Source organism: Fonsecaea monophora (genome assembly GCF_001642475.1).
Source record: "Fonsecaea monophora strain CBS 269.37 chromosome Unknown Scaff119, whole genome shotgun sequence".
In the NCBI taxonomy this organism is placed as follows: Eukaryota; Fungi; Ascomycota; class Eurotiomycetes; order Chaetothyriales; family Herpotrichiellaceae; genus Fonsecaea; species Fonsecaea monophora.
Window position 1 is genome coordinate 1 of NW_019174050.1, and position 25008 is coordinate 25008.

General features: G+C 52.3%; 7 protein-coding genes across 7 annotated transcripts; 4 read left to right on the forward strand and 3 right to left on the reverse strand.

The window, feature by feature from the left end:
* Positions 1-2999: 2999 nt before the first annotated feature.
* On the forward strand, positions 3000-5306 carry AYO21_10403 (hypothetical protein; the record flags this gene model as incomplete). The annotated part of the gene is made up of 6 exons (XM_022660322.1): positions 3000-3039; positions 3144-3403; positions 3483-3603; positions 3660-4280; positions 4337-4525; positions 4579-5306. The coding sequence occupies 6 exons, from the start codon at positions 3000-3002 to the stop codon at positions 5304-5306; spliced, it is 1959 nt and encodes a 652-aa protein (XP_022507345.1).
* Positions 5307-7608: 2302 nt separating this feature from the next.
* Positions 7609-8163, reverse strand: AYO21_10404 (hypothetical protein; the record flags this gene model as incomplete). The annotated part of the gene is made up of 2 exons (XM_022660323.1): positions 7609-7903; positions 8051-8163. 2 exons carry the CDS (start codon positions 8161-8163, stop codon positions 7609-7611), a joined length of 408 nt encoding a protein of 135 aa, XP_022507346.1.
* Positions 8164-8949: 786 nt separating this feature from the next.
* AYO21_10405 (hypothetical protein) lies at positions 8950-11964 on the forward strand (the record flags this gene model as incomplete). The annotated part of the gene is made up of 1 exon (XM_022660324.1): positions 8950-11964. The coding sequence occupies one exon, from the start codon at positions 8950-8952 to the stop codon at positions 11962-11964; it is 3015 nt and encodes a 1004-aa protein (XP_022507347.1).
* Positions 11965-13290: 1326 nt separating this feature from the next.
* On the reverse strand, positions 13291-14266 carry AYO21_10406 (hypothetical protein; the record flags this gene model as incomplete). Its single annotated transcript, XM_022660325.1, has 3 exons — positions 13291-13672; positions 13767-14148; positions 14251-14266. The coding sequence occupies 3 exons, from the start codon at positions 14264-14266 to the stop codon at positions 13291-13293; spliced, it is 780 nt and encodes a 259-aa protein (XP_022507348.1).
* A 1528-nt stretch (positions 14267-15794) lies between these two features.
* Positions 15795-17543, forward strand: AYO21_10407 (T-complex protein 1 subunit epsilon; the record flags this gene model as incomplete). Its single annotated transcript, XM_022660326.1, has 3 exons — positions 15795-17307; positions 17357-17436; positions 17490-17543. The coding sequence occupies 3 exons, from the start codon at positions 15795-15797 to the stop codon at positions 17541-17543; spliced, it is 1647 nt and encodes a 548-aa protein (XP_022507349.1).
* Positions 17544-18278: 735 nt separating this feature from the next.
* Positions 18279-20382, forward strand: AYO21_10408 (hypothetical protein; the record flags this gene model as incomplete). The annotated part of the gene is made up of 2 exons (XM_022660327.1): positions 18279-18417; positions 18479-20382. The coding sequence occupies 2 exons, from the start codon at positions 18279-18281 to the stop codon at positions 20380-20382; spliced, it is 2043 nt and encodes a 680-aa protein (XP_022507350.1).
* A 521-nt stretch (positions 20383-20903) lies between these two features.
* On the reverse strand, positions 20904-23773 carry AYO21_10409 (hypothetical protein; the record flags this gene model as incomplete). Its single annotated transcript, XM_022660328.1, has 3 exons — positions 20904-22989; positions 23392-23518; positions 23749-23773. 3 exons carry the CDS (start codon positions 23771-23773, stop codon positions 20904-20906), a joined length of 2238 nt encoding a protein of 745 aa, XP_022507351.1.
* Between the last annotated feature and the right edge of the window lie 1235 nt (positions 23774-25008).

The following is a 25008-nucleotide window of genomic DNA, read 5'->3' on the forward strand; positions in this document are numbered from 1 at the left end:
AAGGAACCAATCAAAATCCTCCGCGCCAGAAAATCCCTTGCACATGATACACGTTGGCTACGACAACCAGACCGGGCAGTTTACGGTAAGTCGGCAGCCAATTGAGCAGATCATCCATCCGTCCATTGATTAGAATCAACCCCCATTCTGGTGTCTGACAAGCTGATGCGTTCCAAACAGGGACTACCTGCAGAATGGCAGAGGGTCTTAGCCGACAGTGGCATCACCAAGACTGAGCAAGACCAGAATCCACAGATGATGGTCAACATTGTCGAGACGTACAAGAACAATCTGGGCGGCAACGACGATGGGGTGTGGCAGAAGTTTGACCACGCCAAACTCTCTGACTCCCCTCAAAGCAGCAACAGCAGCTACCAGAGCCCAGTGACGCCCATCATTGGCTCAAGCGTTGCTTCGTACTCCCCCATGACTGGTGTGATATCACCCCCAGCCAGTCCTCGATTTCCCCAGAACCACGAGGGCAGCTTCGAAAACCCTCGCGCTCCACCACCCGTACCGAAAGGCCCTCCCGCTAGTGCAATGGCAGGTATGAAACCGAGTCAATCACCAATTATTATGATGCCAAATCGACCTGCTCCCAAACCGCCTGTACAGAGCCTGAGAGATATGGCGCCCTCCCGGCCTGCGCCTCCTCCTCCTATAACCCGAGATCTACCGCTACGGACAATTCAGGAGCCGTTGAAACCACAGCCGCCTCCAGCCTCCCAGCCTAATACGCCATCTATTCCCCAAGAAGAAGCGCTGAGCCGCTCCAACTCGAAAGGACCATCGGTAACACCACCGCGTGCCCAGCCGGCAATCCAATCTCCTGCCCAGTATCAACAGCAGCAAGAACAGGCGATGCTGATAGCACAGCAAGCTATTCAGAGCAAACAACTAGATCGAAGTCGAAGCCAGCGTCAAGTTGCGCCAGGAGCCCCCGAGGTTCCACCAAAGATCTTGCCTCAACAAGTCAGCCCCAACATTCCACAAGCGCAATTTGCTGCAGTGACAGCTTCGCCGGCTCTCGAAGGTACTCCACAGGTAGCGGCCGTACCTCGACCCCGACAGAAACGGCAACAAAGCAATATCGTGGATGTTACTGCCAGGTTACGAGCAATCTGCACTCCTGGTGACCCGACCGCGAAGTACAGCAACCTCAACAAAATCGGGCAGGGTGCTTCTGGTGGTGTCTACACGGCTTTCGAAAATGGCACCAAGCGATGTGTTGCTATTAAGCAGATGAACCTCGAACAGCAACCGAAGAAAGACCTGATCATCAATGAGATCATTGTGATGAAGGACAGTAAGCATAAGAATATTGTCAACTTTATCGACAGCTATCTGCATGATGGAGACCTGTGGGTTGTCATGGAATACATGCAAGGTGGCAGTTTAACCGATGTGGTGACATTCAATGTCATGAGCGAAGGACAAATTGCTGCAGTGTGTCGGGAGGTTAGTATTGTCCCGGGGAATCGGCGTAAGCATTCCGTTGCTGACTGTTTTAGACGCTCTACGGCTTACAACACCTGCATTCTAAAAACGTGATACACCGAGACATCAAATCTGACAACATCCTCCTTTCGGAAAGAGGGGACATCAAGCTAACAGATTTCGGTTTCTGTGCCCAAATTAATGACACTCACAACAAGCGCACGACCATGGTTGGAACGCCATACTGGATGGCCCCAGAGGTGGTGACGAGAAAAGAGTACGGACGAAAGGTCGACATCTGGAGCTTGGGCATCATGGCGATCGAGATGATTGAGGGAGAACCACCATATCTGACCGAGTCACCGCTGCGGGCCTTATACTTGATCGCTAAGTACGGAACACCACGTATCAAGGACGAGCAAGCCCTGTCGCCGGTCTTTCGAGATTTCCTCCATTTCGCCCTGAAGGTTGAACCCGAGAAGCGAGCAAGTGCTCATGATTTGCTACATGTAAGGCGATCTCCTACATCTTCGGTGTAGATCTCTAACGTGGAACAACAGCATCCATTCATGCATAATTGTGCCCCGCTTTCCAGCCTGGCTCCGCTCGTTCAATCAGCGAAAGAAAGCAGAGCTGCCGAGAAGGCGAATAGAGGCAACTGATGGTTGTGCTGGTCTGATTCTTGTACAATTACTGTGACCAAGTGTGACTGAGACCAGCCCTTATCCGACTTGGCTGTGTTTTGGACACTGCGACCTCACGTTCAGCGCGATATGCTTTCGATATCCTGCGTCGGAGGGTGATATGCTTATTTGCGTTCTCCAAACATGCATTGTTAACAGCCAGAAGAAGAACTGGGAAGAGGCGATTATTAGACGCACTGCTACAGACTTTTATCTTTTCGACACGCCTCCCATCCAGGGTTGCTCGCATTACTTGCCGGTACTCGGTATTCTTTCTTACTTTGTGCAGCGTTTCCTGCGGGCTATCAGCTTGCCGTTGCCTTGACGACTATTAAGAAAACATGATGATCAGATGAGCGGACAAAGGAGTTTTGTGGAATATGGGCAATGAGCAAAGGCAATGGGCATGAAAGGACTCGAGCCCGTCTGGTGGCTACTCAATTCCGGGACGATAGTATGGAGAGGTCTGAAAAGCGCCGTGAAGGGCGAGGGAATTTGACCTCAATTGTAACAGCAAGGCAGGCAGATGAGCCATGTAGACGAGAGAGCTCCTCGAAATCAAGAGCTACCATTTTGTAAAGACATCCCATCCCCTACCAGCGAGCCAGATGTGATATTGGTGTGGCTTGTGTGGAGGCATTCTCCACCTTTCACCCGCCACTCTGACCTGCTGCGTCACCGAGATTCGAACTGCGCTAAAAACTGGAGGTGAGTTCGTGCTAGCATTTGTTCATCAGGCTGCGCCGCATCCAACCCCAAAGATAAGTCGTGCTTCCATACCGAGCCTTCTGTCCATGTCATAATTATCTGCTGTCGCGTAACTCTTGATCTCTCCTTCGTTGAAACCCTTGGTTCGATCAATAAGTTGACTTGCCCGCCATGTTCCGGGCACAACAAAATGCATTTGACGACGCTGTTGGTAAGCTTTGAATCCTGAGACCACCGCGCTTCGCCATCACTGTTGCCTCACATCTGTATACATGGACTGACACATGCGCCTTTGTTTCTTTTTGTCCTATATAGCCAAAGCAACCGACGAGAACCTGACCTCCGAGAACTGGGAGTACATCCTTGATGTCTGCGACAAAGTCTCGTCCAGCGAGAGCGGGAGTAAAGATGTCGTGGCCGCCATGATCAAGCGGCTGGCACATCGCAACGCCAACGTCCAGCTCTACACCCTGGAGCTAGCCAATGCGTTGTCGCAGAATTGTGGAATCCAGATGCACAGGGAGCTGGCAAGTCGGAGTTTTACAGAGGCTTTGTTGCGGCTGGCAAACGATCGAGTGCGTGCTTCCCTTCCAAGAGCCTAGAAGGCCGTGATGTCAACGACAAGGCACAAATTGGCTGATGAGTGGAATCTAGAATACGCATCAACAAGTGAAATCCAAGATAGTGGAGAGGATGGAGGCCTGGACCAAAGACTTCTCGAGCAATACCGAGTTGGGCATAATGGAGCAGGCATACATGAGATTGAAAGCACAGAGTGAGTTCGCCATGAGGTGGAGAAGAGTGCTCCCCGATGCTGACCGCGAGGGCTAGATCCCAACCTCCAACCCCCTCAAGCCCCCGTTAAGAGTGCGATCACGGATTGGGACAGACGAAGGGAAGAGGAAGAACTACAGATGGCTCTCAAACTTTCGATCCAAGACAAATCTGTCGTCGGTCCCTCTACTCAACCCTCGAGCAGTCCGGCGGAGCTAGCAGCCCAGCCGCCGGGTAGTGTTTCGCAACAGGCAGAGCATCAACCCGTACCCTCAGGGACAACTGCCGCAACAGTTTCACGAGTACGGGCTCTCTTTGACTTTCAACCTTCTGAACCGGGCGAGCTTCAGTTCCGCAAGGGCGACGTAATAGCCGTTCTTGAGTCCGTATACAAAGACTGGTGGAAGGGGTCTTTGCGCGGCCAGACAGGCATCTTTCCTCTCAACTATGTCGAAAAACTACAAGACCCCACTCCCGAGGAGTTACAGAAAGAAGCACAAATGGAAGCAGAGGTTTTTGGCCAGATCAAGAATGTCGAGAAACTGCTTGCCCTGTTAAGCACGAGTACGGGAGACACGAACGTGCGCGACAACGAAGAGATCACCGAGCTGTACCACAGCACGTTGGCAATACGACCAAAGTTAATCGAACTAATCGGGAAATATACGCAAAAGAAAGGTAATCCAGAAAGGACGATGGACTTGTACCGTGCAATGAAATGCTAACGTGTACAGACGATTTCCAGCAACTCAACGAGAAATTTATCAAAGCCCGCCGCGATTATGAAGCACTTTTGGAGTCATCCATGGCACAATCCGCTGCACAATACGCTCGTCCTGGTCCTGCGGCATACGGATATGGGCCTGCAGGGGGCGGACCACCAGTCCAGCAGGGATATCCGCCTCAGAGATTCTACACGCCTGGTGAGTTCTGAACCATTTTTGGGACAAGCTCGTCAAGAACACCATCTAAACAGGGGTATTTCCAGATGGCCAACCTCCCAACAATGCCATGCCCTACGCTTCAAACCAGCAAGCCCAACAGCCAGCCTTTCAGCCTCCATATCCGGTAGCCTCGCCGCCACCCCCAAGCCAGACGCCATCAAATCAACCTCAACCTCCCCCTTCTCAACTACCCGATAGTTACGCCGCTTACCCGAATCCCGCACAGGGACCGCTCCGCCGTCAATCACACCCTCCGCCTTCAGAGCCTTATGCGGCGTTTCCTCCGGCCGGTGACGGTTCTGCTCCACCAGGACGCCAATCGTACCCATCCATTCAGCCGCCGAATGTAGCACAGTTGCAGTATGGAGAGGACGGGAAAGATTACTCGCCTTCCAACTACTCGACCGAGGATCTCAGCCACCAACATCTACCAGCAACATCACAGCCTCCCTCGGGGCCTCCACAGCCATATCCGCCACAACAAGGGATCCCTATGGGGCAACAGCCACCTTCGCAGCCTCCACACGCGCTGTATCCATCGTCTCAACCACCAGCGTCATACGATTATCCGGTGCCCACCATCAGCTCCCCACCTCCAGCACCCAATCATGGCCCACCTGCGGTCCCCAGCGATCCTGCGCAAAGACCGATCACGCCACTAGCACAGAACTCGGCTTATCCAGTGTTTTCACCGACGCAGACACAAGCGAATCCGCAGTATCAAGCTTATAGTCAGAGACCGACGAGTTATTACAGGTAAATGAGGTTACGGACGGGCAGGAGTCTGCCGAGGGAAAATGAGATGGGAGGAAGGGAATGGCCATCCGAGGGATCGCATCTAGGACTCGCAAAGATCCCGTCATGGATCTGGATCACATTGCAACCTCAGCGTGCACTAACATGAGTCATCACGCACACTCAATCAAGATCCTTTCACCCTCCTGTGCATTCCCCATCCATGGCTCCCTCTTTTATCCTTGAGACTTGAAATGGACTGTAGAAGCCATGAAGTGGAGTTATCTCTGGGGACCACGAGCGCTTTCTTCGCATCACAGCGGAAGCGGGAACCCGAATTTGGGCATTGGAAGTTTTAGGAGGGGATCTTGACGACTACTAACGACCAATGCTCGGCGTATCCGAAATGCGGCAGGAACATGAGGAGAAAGGAGGGAACAAGGGAAGTTTGGTTTGGTGTTTCAACAGGCATTATCGTGGCGTGGATGTGGCGCTGCGTTATCCGTGTCCATAAGGTGTGATACCTGACTGTTGTGTCGTATAAACGACGCGCGCCAGGAGAATTTCGGAGACCCGAAGAAAGAAAGCCGTTTGCCTTGCGCAGCTAACTGACTCATTGACCGAACCGATGAAAGACAAGACCCCAATCAAAATGAAATGACGAACGAATGACTCATTGTCCGAATCTTCTAAAGTTGGGTGAAAGTATATTGTGTTTACAATGACATTGGACATATTTGTTGATCATGGGATTTTCCGAGCTTGTAGTTGTCGTTCTCGTTGTCGATTCCCCTGCTTCGCTATAGTGACTTCTACTTCCCTTACCTCCCTTACTTTCCTTCTGCTCTGCTTTGATTTGCTTTGCTTGGCTCGATGCGCTTCGATTCGATTCGATTCGATTCGACCCGGCCCGACTCAGTTAGTTGAATAATAATAGCAAATCATCCTTGTTCGGCCGCCGGGGGAAAGAGGGGAGTTTTCGAACTCTGAAGGAAGGGGCGTATTTTTCAACCGCTAGGAAAGATATTCGCGGTGCATTCGCAGCACATACACATGAACATGGACATGAACATGAATCTACATGGATGAATGAATGAATGAGATCTTCGTACTTTTGTTGTTGTTATCGTTATTGGTGTTCCCTTGTAAGGTTCTTGTTGGGAACTCGAAGTATATGTATGTACGTATGGATCTCAATACCGGAGAGTCTTCATCTTCATCTTCCGTCGAAACCACCCGGGGTACAGTCTGCCAGTCAGTCCGTCCGTCGATCATGGTATGACCATGTCATGTGTATGTACTGCGTCTCGGGACTTCGGAGGTCGGAGTGTTTTGTCCTTCGCTTCCCATACATACCTATACAAACATAACATACATAACAAGCATACATACACCTACCGACCTACGGGCAATTATACGGTACTTTACGCGTCTCCTACGGTTCACTTCCCTTGGGTACACGACGAGAGGTTCCCCCACCCCACATTACTGGTAACTGCATCCAACTCGGAACCCATCCATCTCTCTACCCCCTACCTCTCTGCCCCTACCCCACCCCGCCCGGAACCCCCTGCCCTGTCTTTGTCAATGCCTACGCCTAGTTACCCATCTACTCGTAGGTAGGTAGCAATAGTATGTCGGAGTTCGATAGACTTCGTTACAAAAGATAGCTCAGTTATGAGTCCAGCTGGCAGTGGCACTCCATTTTCTTGTTCTCGTTCTCGTGTAGGCCGAGAAAGCGACTGCTCGGAAAGGAATCCCGAGATGTCCGAGTTGGGTTCGAAATGGACAGCACAAACTCACTCGAACGCAATGTGCGAGGATGGGTAAAAGGCATGGGGGTCATATCTCAATGCGAAACACTTCAGAACTTGAGCAGTCTCTTTCAACTACAGAAAACCACACCCATAGCCCAGATCTCTATCGTTGTAGTATTAAGCATCGAACATCTAGACTCGGCTGAAACGTTGCCAAACACCCAAAGCATGAGCAAGAGAGCTCCAAGTCTGCGTCGTACGTGGATCCTTCCAGATTGGTTGTCTGAGCTGGGTGGATGGCTTTCTCGATTACTTGTAGCTTGATGTCGAAGTAGCATGGTTTTGTCCGTTTTTGTATTCACAGCTGAGCAAAATGTGTGGAACAGGTGGTTCTGACCCAAGTAGATTTGCCGCGCCCGGCGCATTCGCTTTGCACTCAACACGCAATGCAGCCACCTTTTGTAAATGTGCACTTCCCAGAAACGAAATCGAACGTTGACATGTTGATCCTGCAACCCAGCCCAGTGACCCGGTATTTCACAGCCAGCACTCCCACATTCGGCAATTCATCTATTTCTTGTCTTGGGTTTGCATGTAGGTGTATCCGAAATATGCGAGGGCCGCACCGACCAAAAGGACAGCATACATGGCAACACCCGTGCCGGTGTCTGCGGAACTTCCGCCGGGACCAGCAGCAATCTTGTCAGTGGCACCGACCTTGGGGGCTGGGTCACCCGGAGCGCGTTTTAGGGAGCCGACAATGAGGCCCTCCAGGATTTCGCGGGCTTCATCTGAATGGCCAACGTCTTCAAAGGCTTCGGTTGCATCTTGACCTCCTACGTCGAGGAGAACTTCTTCACCGCCACTGTAAACGATTACACATAAGCATCAGTCACGAACACACGTGAAACAGGCTGGAGCATGAACTCGACATCAAAATGCGCAATCACAATGTGGGGCCATCAGCGGTGGGGGATAAAGAGGCATTGGAAAGCATGTGGGAGCAACATACGGATGCTCGTCGACGAAAGATGAGGCATTGTAAACCTTGTCGTGGATGACCACATAGAGATCTTTCTTGGTGTTGTGCTTCGACACCTCTGCGTATGTGAGGTCTTGAGACATGGCTGCGGAGTTGGGGACTGCGATTGGGTGAGATGAGAACGGCTTCTATCGAATCGGGGTCGATGAGATGGATTCGTGTGAAAATTCGACTCGGGAGGGGAGGACAAGAGGAGGACGATGGATACGAAAGGAGCAGCGAGGGTGCGAGTGAAGAGGAGAGGATCTATCAATTGATTATTGTGTGAAGAGAAGTGCCAGATTGTCGGTCGGGGAGAGTCAGTTGTGGCCGCAGTAATTAAGCCAACAACAGCGGCCGAGAAACTGAAAGAAACTGCGCAGGGACCATGTGGTGGAGCCACAGCAACCGCCATGCACACAATCCGGTCACTTTGGTTCATATTCGGTCGGCAAGCGAATCGGAAGGCAGGTGATGGTAAGGTCCAACATGGCGGGACTTGATGCCCCAAACCTGTCAGCCCGCTTCCGATGACTTTCCGTCTTCCACCGACTTGTCGTCAACAAGTATAGTTGCGCTCAATTCCGCCCTGCCATCACTTCACTCGGCCTCGGAGAAGTTTGCCTTATTTGGTCGGGCCTGGTGGGACGTATTCCGTATCTCGTTCCAGGAATCTGGGGGATGTGGGTGGATGCGAAGGTCCAAGCAATTATTAACGTCACGTGTTTTCGTGCAGGCGAGCAGGTCGCGGATAAGGACCCAGGGACCCAAAAGTAGTGCGGAGAGGGTGTCTTCCATCATCTGTAAACAAAGCCAACACCACCTGCGCCCAACGAGATGCAACGATAGCACGACCACCGAGATCCCACATGCTCACTACTCTGCGGTAAATGTCAGGCCACGTTGTACATCATGGTGTGCCACGCACGCACAATGATGACAGCGACCGGGAATCTCACGCGACGCTGTTCGCGGGGCAAAAACTATGGTTCTCCCATGCTATCCCCCAACGGCAGCAGATGATCCAGAAAGCTCAACTCAACGGCGCTGTGGTTGTGAGTAGAGATACCGAGGCCGATGTCAGACTTGTCGACCACCTCAGGAAGAACAATGCGCCAGGAACATACTCGTACAGATACGTTGAACTCTCCCTCCGTAATGGCCAACTCGAGAACCTGGCCGACCATGCCGTCGGAGCGCCCTCACGAGTCTCCCGGCCTGTCGGCAGTACTATCACAGCCCCTAAGTCTGGAAGGACACCCTTCACTGCGGAGGATGACCAGTTCCTCTGGGACTGGATGAAACCCTTCATTGACCGTGGAGGGGCTTGGAAGGGAAATGAGATCTACAAGCAGATGGAAGAGGCGAATCCGAGACATACCTACCAGAGTTGGCGTGACAGATGGATTAAACACACTCAATTTCACAAGCGACAAGTCCGTGAGACTGTCGCCCCCGAGCGGCCTCGTATGGACGCGCCAGAAACCCGTCTATCGCATAGTGTACACAAAAGAAGGCATCGGCCAGAATTACCTGATGATGGAGGCAGCGCACGAGCCAAACCTGGGGTTGATCCAAGTCAGTGTGTAACAGCCGTGAGTGGCAGAGTCGGAGACAGGCTGCCAAACATTGCTGCTCCACAGGGGGAAGTAAGCCTCACTGTCCCGACCACTCCTAGAAGTCCCGAAGTTGTTGCCGATACGCATCACGATGTCAGCCAGACACAATCCTCAACAAATCCCCAGTCTATGATCCGCACCTCATTCAATATAGAGGAATATGACGAACTTTATGAGTTGGCAGCGACATTTGAGGGTGGACAGTTCATTGATTTCGACACGCCATGGGAGGAGTTGGCCCGGCAGCGTGGTACGCATACACCTGCCGAATGGAAGCATTTCTTTATTTCGAGGATTATTCCTGACTATTGCAAAGCTAAGAACTTGACTGTGTCAGAGGTTGCTCCTTATTTGGAGGGCGAACCTGACGAACATACTACAAACACAGTCGAACTGCTCGACTCCAGGGAAAAGGTTGAGGCGACATCTGTCACATCTGAAACCCAAGACGATGGCGAATGTGCAAATTGCTTTACCACCAAAACTGTCAGATGGCGACATGATAAAGAGGGCAAGCTCATTTGCGATGAATGTGCCAAGTTTGTGAGACGACATGGCTATCACAGGCCATCGACAGCTTTGTCAGTCGACGATGCTGCGATGAACAAGGACGAAGACGAACAACCCGAAATACATGCAAGAAAGCGTCGCATCACAGACGGTCGAACCAATTCCGCCGCCAACACCAATCTTCCCCAAAATACCAGTCGTGTAGGCAGCACTGGGCCTCCAGCGCCTGTTCGCGGAGACTACTCTCAACAGGTACCGTCTGACACACCACCCTCATTTCAGCTTGAGACTTCGCTCACAAGTCGTCCACCTGGACCTAACGAGTCAAGGAAGAGGCGTGCTGGAAAGGGTTCACAGTCTCAGTCTACGCAGGAATCAAGTCAATCCGGCACTCAAAGCCAGGCCGTGGATGACAGTCTTCGACAGGAAAGCCACAATCAAACGCTACGGTCGAAAGGTCTGACAGCAGATATGCAAGACTTCCAGTCTAAGGAAAGTGATACCCATGCACAACCTTCAACTGTCAGTGAAAACGACCCATCACGAGAAGGTGCAACCGCGTTCCTGGTCTCTCCGGGAGGGAAACGTAAGCCTACGCAAGATGAGCTGGGGGACATAAGTTATTGGCAACACTCTTCAATCAGGATACAGAACACAATCCGCAGTTCGTCACGCAGCCTGGCAGTGACGGATTCACAGTGGGATGATGCGCTCCTTCACCCAATGGCTTCGTCTAACCCGCCAAAGCGTGCACGAACCTTTCGTGACTACTCCCCAGTCTCTGCCACGGAATCTGACAACGATGACGAGATGCGCAAACACTATAGGAGATCAAAATCGGGTCTAGCTGCAGATTTCAGCGGCTCTGCTACCCTTTTGCGAGACCAGGCGTCTGAACAATTCGAGACTGCTCAGGAGTCTATCCCGGAATACGAGACAGGACCAGAAGAACCGCTTCAGTCACACGGTCAGAGAAAGACACCACTGGCACTGTCTAATCGGCTTGAAGACATCAAAGCCGAGCTTGACATAGCTATTGAACACCCGGAGTCTTCAGACAGGATCGATGCAGTTAGCGACAGTATATCTGATGTGGCTCATGAAGAAAATACCAGGGAGAATGTCACGAGGCTGACAGAAATAGATGAATCCGACCACAGCCAGGATTCTCTGAAAGTCCAGCGCAGGCTGAGTGACCACAGCTTTCTTGAACCTCCTCCGATTCTCTCATATCCTGCTCTTGGGAACCCGCAAGCGTCACCTGGCGCTGCAGACAAGCCAAGTTCCTCGGAAGATGCCAGTGGCAAGAGGGGAGAAGTCGAGGAAGAGCAGATAGAACAAGAAGACACCAGAGAGGATTCGTCTCCCGAGCCTGACGGTCACGAAACAGATGAATGGATGGCTCTTCAGCAAACCCTGCATTCAAGCGTCCCGGACTTGGAACCCGTGCTGTTCAAAGCCCTCGAGTCCACCAGCTTCGATTTTGGACTTGCAAGTGAAGTCGTGGAGATAATGCTAACAAATCGACGTCGTGTCCTAGAGAAGCAGCGAGGGCGGGGCCTAAAGAGCGGGACCGGAAGGTTGACTGAGCTAGCAGAAGCCAACTTGGATATGGAGAGTCTCCTCCCACAAGCTATGCGGGGCGTCTGGACTGAGACGGATGACTCTCTCCTCCTTAGTCCAGACGCAAACGATATGAATACGGTGTTGAGGAAGCATGGGCGAAACGTATGTGATTTGCGCTTCGAGTTCTTGCGGCACTTTGTGGAGGAGTGACGGATGGATCGCGAGGACCAACAGCACTTAGAAGTCAATCTGTCGCAACGGAAATGGAGTTGTCCGAGCAGACGAGGATCTACATATGAAACGGCAACTTGTCGGAGAGTGGGTGAGCTGTGGTCTTTTCATTACACATTTTAAGCTGTCTATACTGGCATGCCTGCGATAGCTGAGATATTCTAGGAGAGGCCGGAACAGAGCTGATCCAGATACTACAAGCTATTGCTGAAATGAAAGGCAAGCAGGGCAGAAAAAGTAAAGAGACGGAAGAAGAAAGACACGCGTAGCCTTTGCGTACTGTATCACCCGCCACCAAGAACGCTACACCCTAGACCTCCTGAGGAAGCAGTACCAGCCAGCTCTCGCGATAGAACCGGCTACAAGAAAAACAATTCCATGCTCACCCACCAATATCTACAGCGTCATCTTCGCTCCCATCCAGTATACGAGTACGCGTCCTATACTGTCTGGTTCCAGCCCAGTCGGAACCAGCTTCGGGCTTCTTGGGATGTACCACGTTCAACTGAGCCCAGCTTCGAACCCAAACCCGAGGACAAGGGCCACATCACGAATGCAAACAAGGGAAAGGACGTTTGTCCAGAAGAGAGAAGACAGGGTCTGGTGCTGTCCGTAGGCTGAGCTGTACTCGCGAGGTACGTCGAATTGGCAGTGTTCCTCCATCTCCCAAACCACCACGATTCGGTGGTTCCCTAGATCTTTCGCAAGAAGGGGTTGAAAAAAAAAGGAAGAAGAAAAAAAAAAACGGGCTCCCCATCTGTTTTGCGGTCTTGCTATGTTTTCTCGATGTCTTCTCCCCCTCTTCTTGAGAGGGTTTCACTGAGACATGCAGCTCTCAGCTGCTCACTGCCACACTACTTAGTGACATTGTGCTGCTCCGTTGCTTCGAGGCGACCCGTTGAAATCATTCATTTCTTTTCCCCCTGTCCATGTCGGTAATACCTACCTCTCCTTGACCAGTTTTTTCCCAATACCTGCAACACTCCTGGCCGTGAAATCCCCTGTGTGATGTTCCTCTCTCTTCCATGGTCAAAACACACACGCTGTGGCCTCCCCCGGGGATGCCGTTGTTTCCAGCGCCATACATACGCAAAAAGAAGTCATCAAAATCTCCGAGCAATCCAAGAAAGGAATCACCCCCGGGGAGGCTGCCATCACTTTGTCGACTGAAAAGATTAGAAAAGTGGTCGAGGAAATAATATACAGGCTTCGGTGGGAAGAAGCTTGGACCAGAGTCCACTAACTGCAGCTCGTTTGTCAGAACATTCCGTGCTTCCGCTCTTGGATTATTTTTAGGCTCTTATCTTACTTGAACTTGAGATGTTCTTCGTAGAACTTGAGCATCGCTTTGGGGCAATGATCGGCTATGAGATCCATAAGGACTTTTGACCGTTTGCCATTCTTGAACTTGATGTAGGCGAATAATTTGCCGGCTTCATCTCGCTCCACCGTCTCGACCTTGGCCACCAGGTCCTCCCAGTTTTCTTTGTCGGGGAGCCACGTACCAAGTGCCTCCTCGGCAGGATTCGCTGGTGCGTCAGTGTTGCGCTTCCGACGCTTTGCTGCGGGCCGGTCAACGGTAGAGGCTGGTGTGCGCAACTTTTGCTTGGACTTTGCCCTCTTGACAGATGGAGTTGGACGTCCGCCAATCTTTTCGTGGTAGTCTGCGAGGAGCTGGCGAGCATGTCTAGAAGAAAAAAAGGGTGGAATTGTGTTAGCCGTGGTCGCGGTCACGATCGCGACGCTCTGCCGAACAAGATAGAGGCATTGGTCAGACATACGGTAATAAATGCTCTTCAGGTTCCCAGGTATTTTCTTTTTCACTATAGCCTTGCCATTTGATCAAGTAGAACACCTGGCCTTTTTGGAATTTGTGATTTCGAATCGTCTCGACGTTGTACATGGCTTCTTCTTCAATGCTTTCCGAGTCGTCGTCTTCGGAGTCGTCGTCGTCTTCTTTGGCCCTGCCTGTCGTATCATCCTCTGAAGCCCGAGCCTTGCCTTTAGGAGCCTCTGGCGCCTCCTCCTCATCATTGTCGTCGTGGGGACTCTCTTCCTCTTCATCAGCCTTGTCTTTCAAATCTCCGTTGACTTGTTTCTTCGCCGCGGAGTCGGCGTCCGGCTCTGGGTCGTGAAAGATGTCGTCTGCATCTCCAATATCTTCTGCGCGACCGGTCAGCTATTGGTCAAGGCTGTGCGCGCGACAAACCGCTGCCCGGGAGGTGAAGCAGAGGACGAAGTGGAGTCGACAATGATCCAACCTACCGAATCCTTGAGGCATTTTGAACTGCTGCAAGCTGTGGATAGAGCGCGCACAGTTGGATGACAGTTCTAGCACAAACTTGCGACGCGACAGGATTGAGATGTAGAGTGGCACCAGCTTTCACAACGACTTACTCGAGACGAGAGAGGGACAATATCGCGACGCGGAGAAAGCGACTGCGGACCTCACGTGGGAAATCCATCCCCATTCCGCTGCTTTAATCTGGCGCTAGCGGTTTATCTTGGCGTTCACCGTATTGGAACTTGTCGTCCCTGTTCACAAACGCTGCTTTAATCAAGTGGCAGTGGTGGACGAGGAACAAAGGGTATCAATCTCCATACAATCCGGCCCAAACCCTCATACAAAACAACGAATCCACGCTTCGTAGCCGTCATTGTGTCGGAGTTTCTCTCAACGTCTGCCCTGCATAGTCCATTAACCTCAACTATGTAAACTTCCCCCAGAGGCCGCAACACGATAGTGTCATCAATTCTCCCTCAAAATGATAGGGATTAAGTAGGATTTCCCCTCGACTCAGCTTTTGTGAAACCCACGTCACGCGGCAGATGCGTGACGAGGTCAGGAGCACAGTTGATAGGGGATCTAGCTCAACAAAGGTCGGCTCTATCTGCAGGCAGTCCACTGTTGACGTTGGCGTCGAAGCTCTCGGTGCAGCACCAAATGTCTGGGCATTCATTCACCTGTCTCAACGACGAACGCATGCGACGCTGGCCAGATCTCTAGACGGAGACATGCATTCCCAGGCAGTTCGGGTATACGTTGGCGAGCTCGGGTTACGGCTATTGTTGGCGTGGCGCACAAGGCGGTGGCCGAGTGATTCGGACTTGATGCTGAGAAGGTGGAAGATCTGTTGGGCTAACATGTCACTCATGGTCTCACCTAGCAGGAATGCAACGCCAAATTCTGCTCCATATCCTGGCTAGTGTTGATTCAACCGCTCCTGCGCTTTGGACCACATTGAATGACTGGTGCCCGTGGCGCCCTAGTGCCCAGGAGAACTCGTATATGGTCAGAGAGATGGTTTGAGAACACAGAATTGTAGAGCCAGAGACTGCCAAGCCGAGCACCGGAATGTATCAAGAACTACTGGTGGTGTAAACTTCAAGCATTCTGGCATGAAGTTAACAGTTCGAAACAGGATTAGGGCGGCGTCAACCGTTCGTGGCAAGGGGATGTTCATCTTGGCTCGGGCCGCAAAAGCAGCGGGACACGAGGGTCTCCAAAATTTTGAGATGTTCGCTTTACCACTCGTGAACCAGATCTGCGGGCAGTTAACTATCACTTGGGGACACGCATATTGGATTGTCAACGTCTTATCCGACTTCAGGTTCTGTCAGGGGTAATATTTGAGACCCAATAACCTAGGAACGAACGCCCTTTTACATCGATCCGTCTGCGCCAACCTCTACGCAGCCACCAGGCATCGACCAATTCACGCCATATTTACGCCCACGTTGAATCAACGGAAATTCGCGACGCAGACTGAAGAGGCGAGCGAGTCTGGTTGGACCGAGATATCTTCACCATGGCGATGCAACTGGATCTATCTCAGGCACAAATTCTGAAAGATGAGACCGGAAGGCCTTTCATTGTGGTCCGAGACCAGGGAAAGAAGAAGAGAACACATGGCATAGAAGCAGTCAAGCAACACATCGTTGCGGCTCGCACGATCGCCAATATTGTGAGAACCTCGTTGGGGCCACGAGGTCTCGATAAGATTCTCATATCTCCAGACGGGGACATTCAGATATCGAACGACGGTCGCACAATCATGTCGGAGATGGAAATAACACACCCCATTGCTAAACTCATGGTCGAACTTTCAAAATCACAAGATGAAGAAATTGGTGATGGTACCACGGGCGTCGTCGTCCTGGCTGCTGCTCTCCTCGATCAAGCCGCAGACCTCATCGACAAAGGCATCCATCCCATTCGAATTGCAGACGGTTTCGACCAGGCTTGTGAGGTTGCCGTGGCACATCTGGACAAGATCAGCGACGAGATTGCCTTCAGTCGCGAGAAGCAGGAAAATCTGATCAAGGTTGCCAAAACGAGTCTTGGAAGCAAGATCGTCAGCAAGTCTCACGACCAGTTCGCGAAGATTGCTGTCGATGCCGTCATGTCTGTTGCCGACCTCGACCGCAAAGATGTCGATTTTGAGCTCATCAAGGTCGATGGCAAAGCGGGCGGTTCGATCGAAGACTCTCTGCTGGTAAAAGGAGTCATCATTGACAAGGACTTTTCTCATCCACAAATGCCAAGCGAGGTGAGGGACGCCAAACTGGCGATCCTGACGTGCGCCTTCGAACCCCCCAAGCCGAAAACGAAGCACAAGCTCGACATATCTACGGTCGAAGAATTCAAGAAGCTACAACAATACGAAAAGAATAAATTTGTGGAGATGATTGATATGATCAAAGCTACGGGAGCAAATCTCGTGATCTGTCAGTGGGGTTTCGATGATGAGGCAAACCACCTGCTTCTTCAGAACAAGCTTCCAGCTGTACGCTGGGTTGGCGGACCCGAGATCGAGCTGATTGCAATTGCCACCAACGGTCGAATCGTGCCGCGATTCGAGGACTTGAGCAGCGAGAAGCTAGGCACGGCTGGTATTGTTCGGGAAATGACATTTGGTACCACCCGAGAAAAGATGTTGGTGATCGAGGAGTGCGCCAATACGCGAGCGGTCACAGTCTTCGTGAGGGGCAGCAACAAGATGATCATCGACGAAGCGAAGAGATCACTCCATGACGCTCTCTGTGTTGTTCGTAATCTAGTTAGAGACAACCGAGTCGTCTACGGGGGCGGTGCGGCTGAGATTGCTTGTTCCATCGCTGTCGAGGATGCGGCCTCGAAATCACCGGGTCTGGAACAGTATGCCATGAGAGCGTTTGCCGACGCCTTGGATGCAATTCCGATGGCACTGGCAGAGAATTCTGGTCTGAGTCCAATTGAGACATTGGCCGCGGTGAAGTCGCGGCAGATCAAAGAACAAAACTCTCGGCTGGGTGTTGATTGCATGGGAACGGGAAATAATGGTATGTGACATTGCTTTGCTGGTCTTCGGCCTCTACTGACTTGTGCAAGATATGCGTGCCAACTTTGTCATCGACCCCCTGATTGGAAAACGGCAGCAGTTGCTCCTTGCAACACAGTTATGCCGAATGGTAAGTGCGGTCGTCCTGCCATGTGATCCATGTAGCTCACGAATGTCTAATAGGTCCTGAAAATCAACAATGTGATTGTGGCGGGGAACGATGATAACGATTTTTAGATGTGTTCAAGCAGCAGCAGCAGCAGCGCGTCAGCATTTCACGGCGTTTATGCAAAAGACCTGCATGAAGATATGATTCGAAAGAATGTACAAAATGATACCCGTCGGCAGATCGGATAGAAAAATCAAAAGCTGTTGAACGTCATCAAAGTGGCCTTGTCTGCATTGGAATTATTTCGCTTGACTTCGGTTCTCGTAGAGGAAAGGTCTATGAGTCTTCACTATCTGGGGATCATCCTGTGGGAGATGACAAGTCTAGCGGCAGACACAGCCTTGATCTTCTCCTACCGAAGGCGCCGTTGTTCGTGCTGTTGGCAGTGCCTCAAGTTTCCGCTCGATATCATATTGAGATATTCTCAGAGCCTCCACCTTGGATGAGAGAGGCGGTTTGTCTTGTATCAGTCGTGTTCGCCCCATTCATGTCGATATAAGGGAAGCCCCAATCGTCTGACCCACGATCGACAGGAGTTTACAAAGCCGAATCATGCAAGGCTGTAGGTGGAGCTGGAGAAACCGTGTCCATGTTGATTGGCTCTTCAGAGGTAAGCCGCTTGCATATCAGCTCCACATCAACTGACAAAGTTGCGAGTCAGCATGACGAGAAGGTTTTAGTGCTCTGCGCAGTTCTTGCCCTGGGTTTGAAGTGTTGTCCTGGGGACGCCACAAGCTGACAAGAATTCTCTCGCAAAATGGACAGTGCTTCGAGCAGAGGGAACATACGAAATGAAAGACGCGATGCATGTCCAACCGTCACGAATTGTCTTCGAACGGAGACTGCCGACGGCGGCAAGGAGGGAAGAGGACGACTGGACCGGCCTGTCGGATGCAAGAATTAGGAGAAGAATTCAAAATCGTCTGAATCAGCGGACTTATCGTATGTTGAGGAAATCTGCCCAACGATCATGCAGTTGCCTGACAAACTGCTGTGCTTCCAGGCCTCCGAAGAGCAGCTGAACGAGCGGCCGAACAGGCGTCAGCGACTTGCAGCCCGCAAACACTCGTTCCACTCGCACCTAAGGAAGTTGTACCTGCAGCAGATCCGGAAATAAAAGTCAATCAGATGCAATCTAAGCGAGATGATTCGTTCCACAATGTTGCCCGCCATCAGGTCACATTGAGCCCTCAGCCAGTGCTTTGTCGAATCTCCTCTTCAGAACCCGCATGTACGGCGCTGCTGGCGAATCCCAAGGTACGGAGAGTATACGACTACACTGTCAAAACTCTTTGGCCGTCGTTCAAGCATCACAGCCTCGAGACCAACGAGTCCTTGACCTCAGCCTTCCTCCATCTCAGCCTGGTCGACGAGCTGCTGCTCAATTCATTCATATGGACAGCCGCGATGGCAATGTCGATGCACCTGCGTCATACCGCCAGTGACAACGAAACGGTCATGTTCACCTGCCAGAACAAGGCCGTCCAGGGGATCCGGGAGCACATCGCGCGGAACGAAGTATCGGACTCGGTGATCTTTGGAGTCCTCGCTCTCACGATCCGCGACACTAACCCACATGTCGCCGTGCAGGAGGCCGCGGGAGAAGACTGCTTCGGGGGTTTCGATCCTCCGCTACGATCGCTCGGGTGGATACAATATTTCTCCCACTTTCGCTGGACGCCGTCCCACATCCGAGCGACCATTGCACTAGTGGCTGCGCGAGGAGGTTTACGAGGCGTCACGATGCCCGGTATCGCCGAGCAGATCCAGTCGACCGACCTTCTCCAGGCAAGCTTGTCGATCCGCCGCCCATATTTCACCCTCTGCCGCCTGTACCAGCATGTCCTAGACAACCACGTCAAGTTGATTCGCCCACCGCGGGAGAGACTCGACGAGGCTTTCCCAGCCATTGCCGATGCCGAGTTCAAGGATCTACTCCTCGACATGAGAATGTACTGTCGGGAGCTAGATAGGGTCGTTGCCACCACCACCACCACCACCACCACCGCCGCCGCCGCCGCCGCCGCCGCCGCCGAATCCAATCTTTCCGAGGCTGGTAGTGGTCCCGACCCCGACAACCCCGGTGCCCGCGTCAGTGGCTGGGAAACAAACGTCTATCGCAACCTCATCCAGTACCGACTCCTGCGTCTGCCCCGCTATGAGAACCGCGAGGAGGAACTCTGTCGTCTCGGAGCCATGATTTTCAGCTACGGCGTCATATACCCGGTTGCCCGACCGAGACCGTTGCGCATGCTGGTCGCTCAGTTGAGGAATGCATTGGAGGACTTTCTCCTTCGCACTTCTTCGACGCCAAAGATCAACATTAAAGCACCAACACCCGCTTCGCACGATGGAAGTGGCAAATATAGCAGATATCCCACACATCACTCTACTAGTACTACCACCGCCACCACCGACGGACAATGCTCTGTTCCTCCTCCCTCTTATCCTCCATCGGCATTCCTCCTATGGCTCGCCGTACTAGGCGCTCTCGCGTCCCAGACCACCGCGGATGAACCCTTCTTCCTCGATCTTGTGGCGTCCTGGTCCACCACGGTAATGGGTATCGACAGCCCCCACCGCCAATTCACCCATTTCCGCGAGCTCATGCGGAATTTTCTCTGGCTCGACCGTGCTTGTGACAAGGGCGCACGCAAAGTGTGGACGAGACTCCGTCCCGCTGGTCGTGGCGATGGTGATGACTGCCGTGAAGAACGAGAACGAGAACGAAAACCAGGGACCAACTCGGAAAAGGAGAGTGGCATTCATTCATCTGCGTCGATGTCACAGCAGAAACATCCTCAACCACACGAGTCACAGGGAGAAAGGAACAAGGCTGGCAGGACACCTGGGTCTGGGTCTGGGTCTGGATCATGGCACTTTGGCGATTTGATATGTCCGGAGTAGGTAAGTCAGGCACGAACATGCACGAACAACGAACGGGGGGAGGTGTGTTGAATACCTAGTACCGACTGCATAAGCGCACGGGGGCACGGGGGCACGGGGCGCATAGGAGTTTAGTCATCGCTCGTCAATTTACATACATACCATACCATACCTACATACCTACATACCTACATACTCACATACTCGCATCGGTACCTGCGCAGGTAGGTAGATAGATTATCTCCATGACATGATACCTGAGTATCTAGGTACCTCACTGCAGGTAGAGAGAAGAACAACTGGAGTAGACTTTTCGCATTATCATTGTTATTTTATTGTCTTATACTTCGTGTTTTATTACATTCTGTTCTGTGTGTGTATGTGTGTGTGAAGTCGAGGCCAACGTGAGGAATCAACGTGGTCATGGTCCTTCACACAAACGACCGACTGAACGTCAATCAGTCAGTCAGGGTGGGCTTGCTAGAGACTCCTTCTCGAAAAAGGGGGCAATGAGGGACAAGACTATTTTGCTGCTTTGCTTGCTACTTTGTACCGTCCTTCTTGGTCGCAGTCGAGGCGGATCCCACCGCGCTGCCCCTGGGCCGTTTATATTTCCTCTTCTCCTTGCGGCTCATCAGCCCCTTCTCCCTGGTCCCCTTGCCGCCTTCCCAGAAGCCGCCGGCGGCCTTGCGTCGCCGGATGACGCTCCTCCCGCACACACCACAGTCCTCGCTCCGGAACCGCTGCTCGCGCGAACACCAGCCGCAGACCATGCGGTCGGCGTGCTCGTTGACGTGCGCCTCGGCCGCATCGTGGCATCGGTCGCACGGGTACACGCGCTGGCAGCAGCTGAAGCGGAACCATCGGTAGCTGTGGCGGTAGTGTGCGCAGGTGCCGTTGCTCGGTAGAGGTGTGCCGGCCGAGATGCCTAGGTTTTCTTTCTTCGGCCGCCGGGGTGGCAGCGCGCCCGAGGCAAATGCCGAGGACGCACGCAGGAACTTGACCTCGTGGATCGTAAAGGTCATTTTGGCATGACATGCGCGGCATACTTGGATCGGAGTGTCGCCACGTACCGACACCATACCCGGAGGGACGGGGAATGTCGTGGAGCACGACGCGCAGGTGGGTTGGAAGACCGACGGGAGGAGGTCGGTGATGGTACACCCTGTGACCTCGATCGTGCCAGCACGGATGCCGTTGGCGTGCAGGGCATTAGGTGTATAGGAGAGTGTGAATGGTGTAGTGCACTTCGAGCAGGTTTCCGTGCGTATACTCGACATGGAAGAACCGGCTATGTCAATGTTGGGTTTGATATTCGGTATGTCGAGGGGTGCTTTACAGCGCAGGCATTTGACCGAAAGTGACAGGGAAGATAAGTTCAACAGTTCAATGTTGTGGAGCTCCAAATTTGGGAACGAAATGTGAATTCCCTTTTCTGTCGAGGTCGAGAAGACTGGCAGCATGGCGCCGCCTTGTTCATTTTCTGACTCCCCGTCTTCATCCTCAGAAGCGGAATATTCATCAGAGTTGTAGGATGATTCAGAATCGGAATCGGAGTCTTGTCGATCCCATTCAGGGGGTCGAGGGATGAATTTCACATGTGGTCTGTCCTCGTCCAGGATCAGCTTTCTGGGTTCTACGGAGGCTTCCCTTTTCGAAAAAACCCCTTGTTCATCGTCGACAGGAGGCTCTGGTGGAAGTGGAACATCTGATGAAGCCACTGGAGCCGCGCTCTCTACCGATTCCAAAGCCATGGAATGAATATTCTGTGTCAGGTAATTCATATGAGCCATGAGGGTCATGTCGAGTTTCTTCCGAACATGTCTTTCAAAGGCCAGCTGGACAGTCTCAGCCTCTGGGCCACTGACTCCGTTCAGAAGGACAGTGCAAGGCTCAAGGTTATAAAGCTTCGGGACAATCAGAGTGACCTCCTTGAGCGATTGTAGGCTGGGTGGGAGCCGCTCGGATCGGGCTATTTGGATAGGAATGTTGAATTTTGTACCATCAGAACTTTTAGAGTAGTGTGGAAGCCGTCCCATGCGTGCTTCTAGCTGACGAACATCAGCTTCTCTCTTTGATAAGGCGCTGGACCTCTGCTCAGCTGTCCAGACTGGTGGGCGTGGTGCCGCGCGTATAGGCGGTGATGAGGCAGGGCGAACCACGGCCGGCACAGGATCAGGGAGTCTGGGATTTTTGTCGGCATTGGCAATGATCTTGATGGTCTGCGCCTTTTCGGATGTCAGGAACCTCTCCAGGTTCTTGTCCAGCTCGTTCAACCATGCTAGTAGCGTCTTGTTCGGCGAGGCTTCGACAAGGCTGTCGAACCCCTTTTCGACGTTAATCTGAAATCCCCGGGCCATTTCGGCATTTGTGACTCTGATTGCCGGTTTGCCATTTTGAGGATAGGTGCAAGGCACTGTCAGTTGGCAACGGAGACCACCTTGCAGCTCGAATGGAAAGTCAGGGTCCGACGGAGCCAGCGCAAAGGACAAGATTGTGCCCCCATTGGTCTCTCTCCGAGCTGGACGAAACCTCTTAATCACTTGACCCAGCTCGAATTCGCGCGGATCGCGCTGCTGAAGTTGGGATTGGGGCTTCTGACTTGCATCAGGGCCAGAGAGCAACGCCCTGGATCGGTGAGACAGAGGCTGGCGTCCTTGCACGGCCGATGGGCCTTGCACAGTGTCAGGTTGTTGCTGGTCAGGTTTCGATTTAGTGCTTGTGACTCCGTCTTTAGGCTGAAGATGTTTGAACGGGCATTGCGAGCCAGCACGACAACCTAGCACAATGATTAGCTGCTCTATCACGTGGAAGTCATTGGTATGATAAACAAGGCCAAGATTGTGAGTGCACGCAACGGCCAGTGATGTGCGCAGCAGCTGAGGGTCAGCCAGGCATGAGACTTAATGCCGTGCATATTTCCATTTAGGCTACTGGAGGAATTGATTACACGGGATGGACCAATGACAAAATTAGGGGGTAAAAGACAGAAGACGGATTACCTTTGTTTGTATTGAAAAAGCGACATACCCTGGGCTGTGATTGAGCCGGTGTAGCAGTGATTGGTGGTGAAATTCGAGGATGTGGTTGATGCTCAATTTGGGTGCTGACACGGCTGGTGCCTGGATGTTGGGCGCAATGCGCAAGCGATCAGCAACTGGGGTAACAACTCAGCAGTCAGATGACCGACGGGCAGTGTTTCATCGGCTGGACCATCAGGGTCCCCATCACTTGAAGCCAGAAAGGGATTCGACGCGGAGGCGCCTTGAGGGGGTCGAGGAACGGGATGGGGGCGAGTTGAACGGTGGCGAACGGGTTTTAGCCCGCGTAACCAGCTCGCCAGGCAGGGCGAAACTGAACAAGGCAACAAAAGAGCTGCAGGCTTACTGAGGCTGGCGTCGTCAAGTGACATGATGATTGATGAGTTGGCAAGACGATGCCGTTCATTCATCAACAAAGGTTCCTTGATTTCGGTTTTTGGTCGGCCAGATGATGGACCGCTTGCAGGTCGGCGGAGGTGGTCGGCAGACCAAGTTCTGGGCTGGCTATTGGGATGTGAGGCACAGAAGGCGGATGATAAGGTTCCGAATCTGATCAGGGGTGGTGGATGAAAGGATGGGAGGGGGATGAACACCGATAGTAACAAGTCTAATCGTAGATCGGAGAGATGAGAAAGTATGAGAAGGAAAACAGAAGCGAAGGAGGAAGTGAAAGTGATCAAGTGATGCCACAGCGGCAGACTCGAGATCACAGTCCCTCTTCTTTACCTTTGATAGACGTCGTGGTGGTGGTGGTGGCTGTATAGACCGTCAATGGAGTCATTGATGGGCTGTGGCAAGTGGAGAGTTTGGATGGTTGAGTCACACAATGACTCCCATCTACATTCTTTGACACAGCGTTTCTCCTGTATGAAGCGGCGTTGAAGGCGAGGTTCAAGTGCAGTGCAGAAGAACCAGAAGTGAGAAGTGAGAAACTCGGAATGTGGGTTGTGACATCATTGCCCTGAAACCGATTCACAGTGATTCCCATGCTCCCCCAGTGCCGCCCTGCCAAAGCCCCTGGAGAGTCAAGGTCTCCCTATTCTCTCCCCTAGAAGCAACTACAGGGCATATCGCATCTTGTCCGTTGATCATCATCGTCCCTCTCATGCAATGAACTTCCACCACTTTCTTCTTCGGGAAACATACCTATCCACCTACCTAAATTTCTGTATCGTAACTCAAGTGTATCAGAACTGGAATTCCGTGAATTCTGTATCTCCTGTTTTGGGTCATTACGGAGGCCGTTATCACATATTTTTATCATGGATGGTGATACTCGTACGCGTCCCAGGGAGCACTCGGGCCCCAACGTGATGAGTTCATTGCCAGTTACTGGCTCGCCTAGTTTAACCAAGTTACAGCCTAAGTTGGAGGAGAGGAAAAGGGGGGGTGATACCTGTACCTCGTACGAGGGACTGTCCTAGCACAGTACGATGCTACTTGGCTACCTAGGCGAGTTGGTTAGTACCTATTTGTGCAGCCTACAGGGTCACTCCGCCCTCCGCCCCCCCCCCCCCCCCCCCTTCGGCTCCCCTAGGTACGCCCCTGGCCTCCCCTAGTTCCTTGTTACTTGTTTTGACACCCACACACCCACCCACACTCCCCC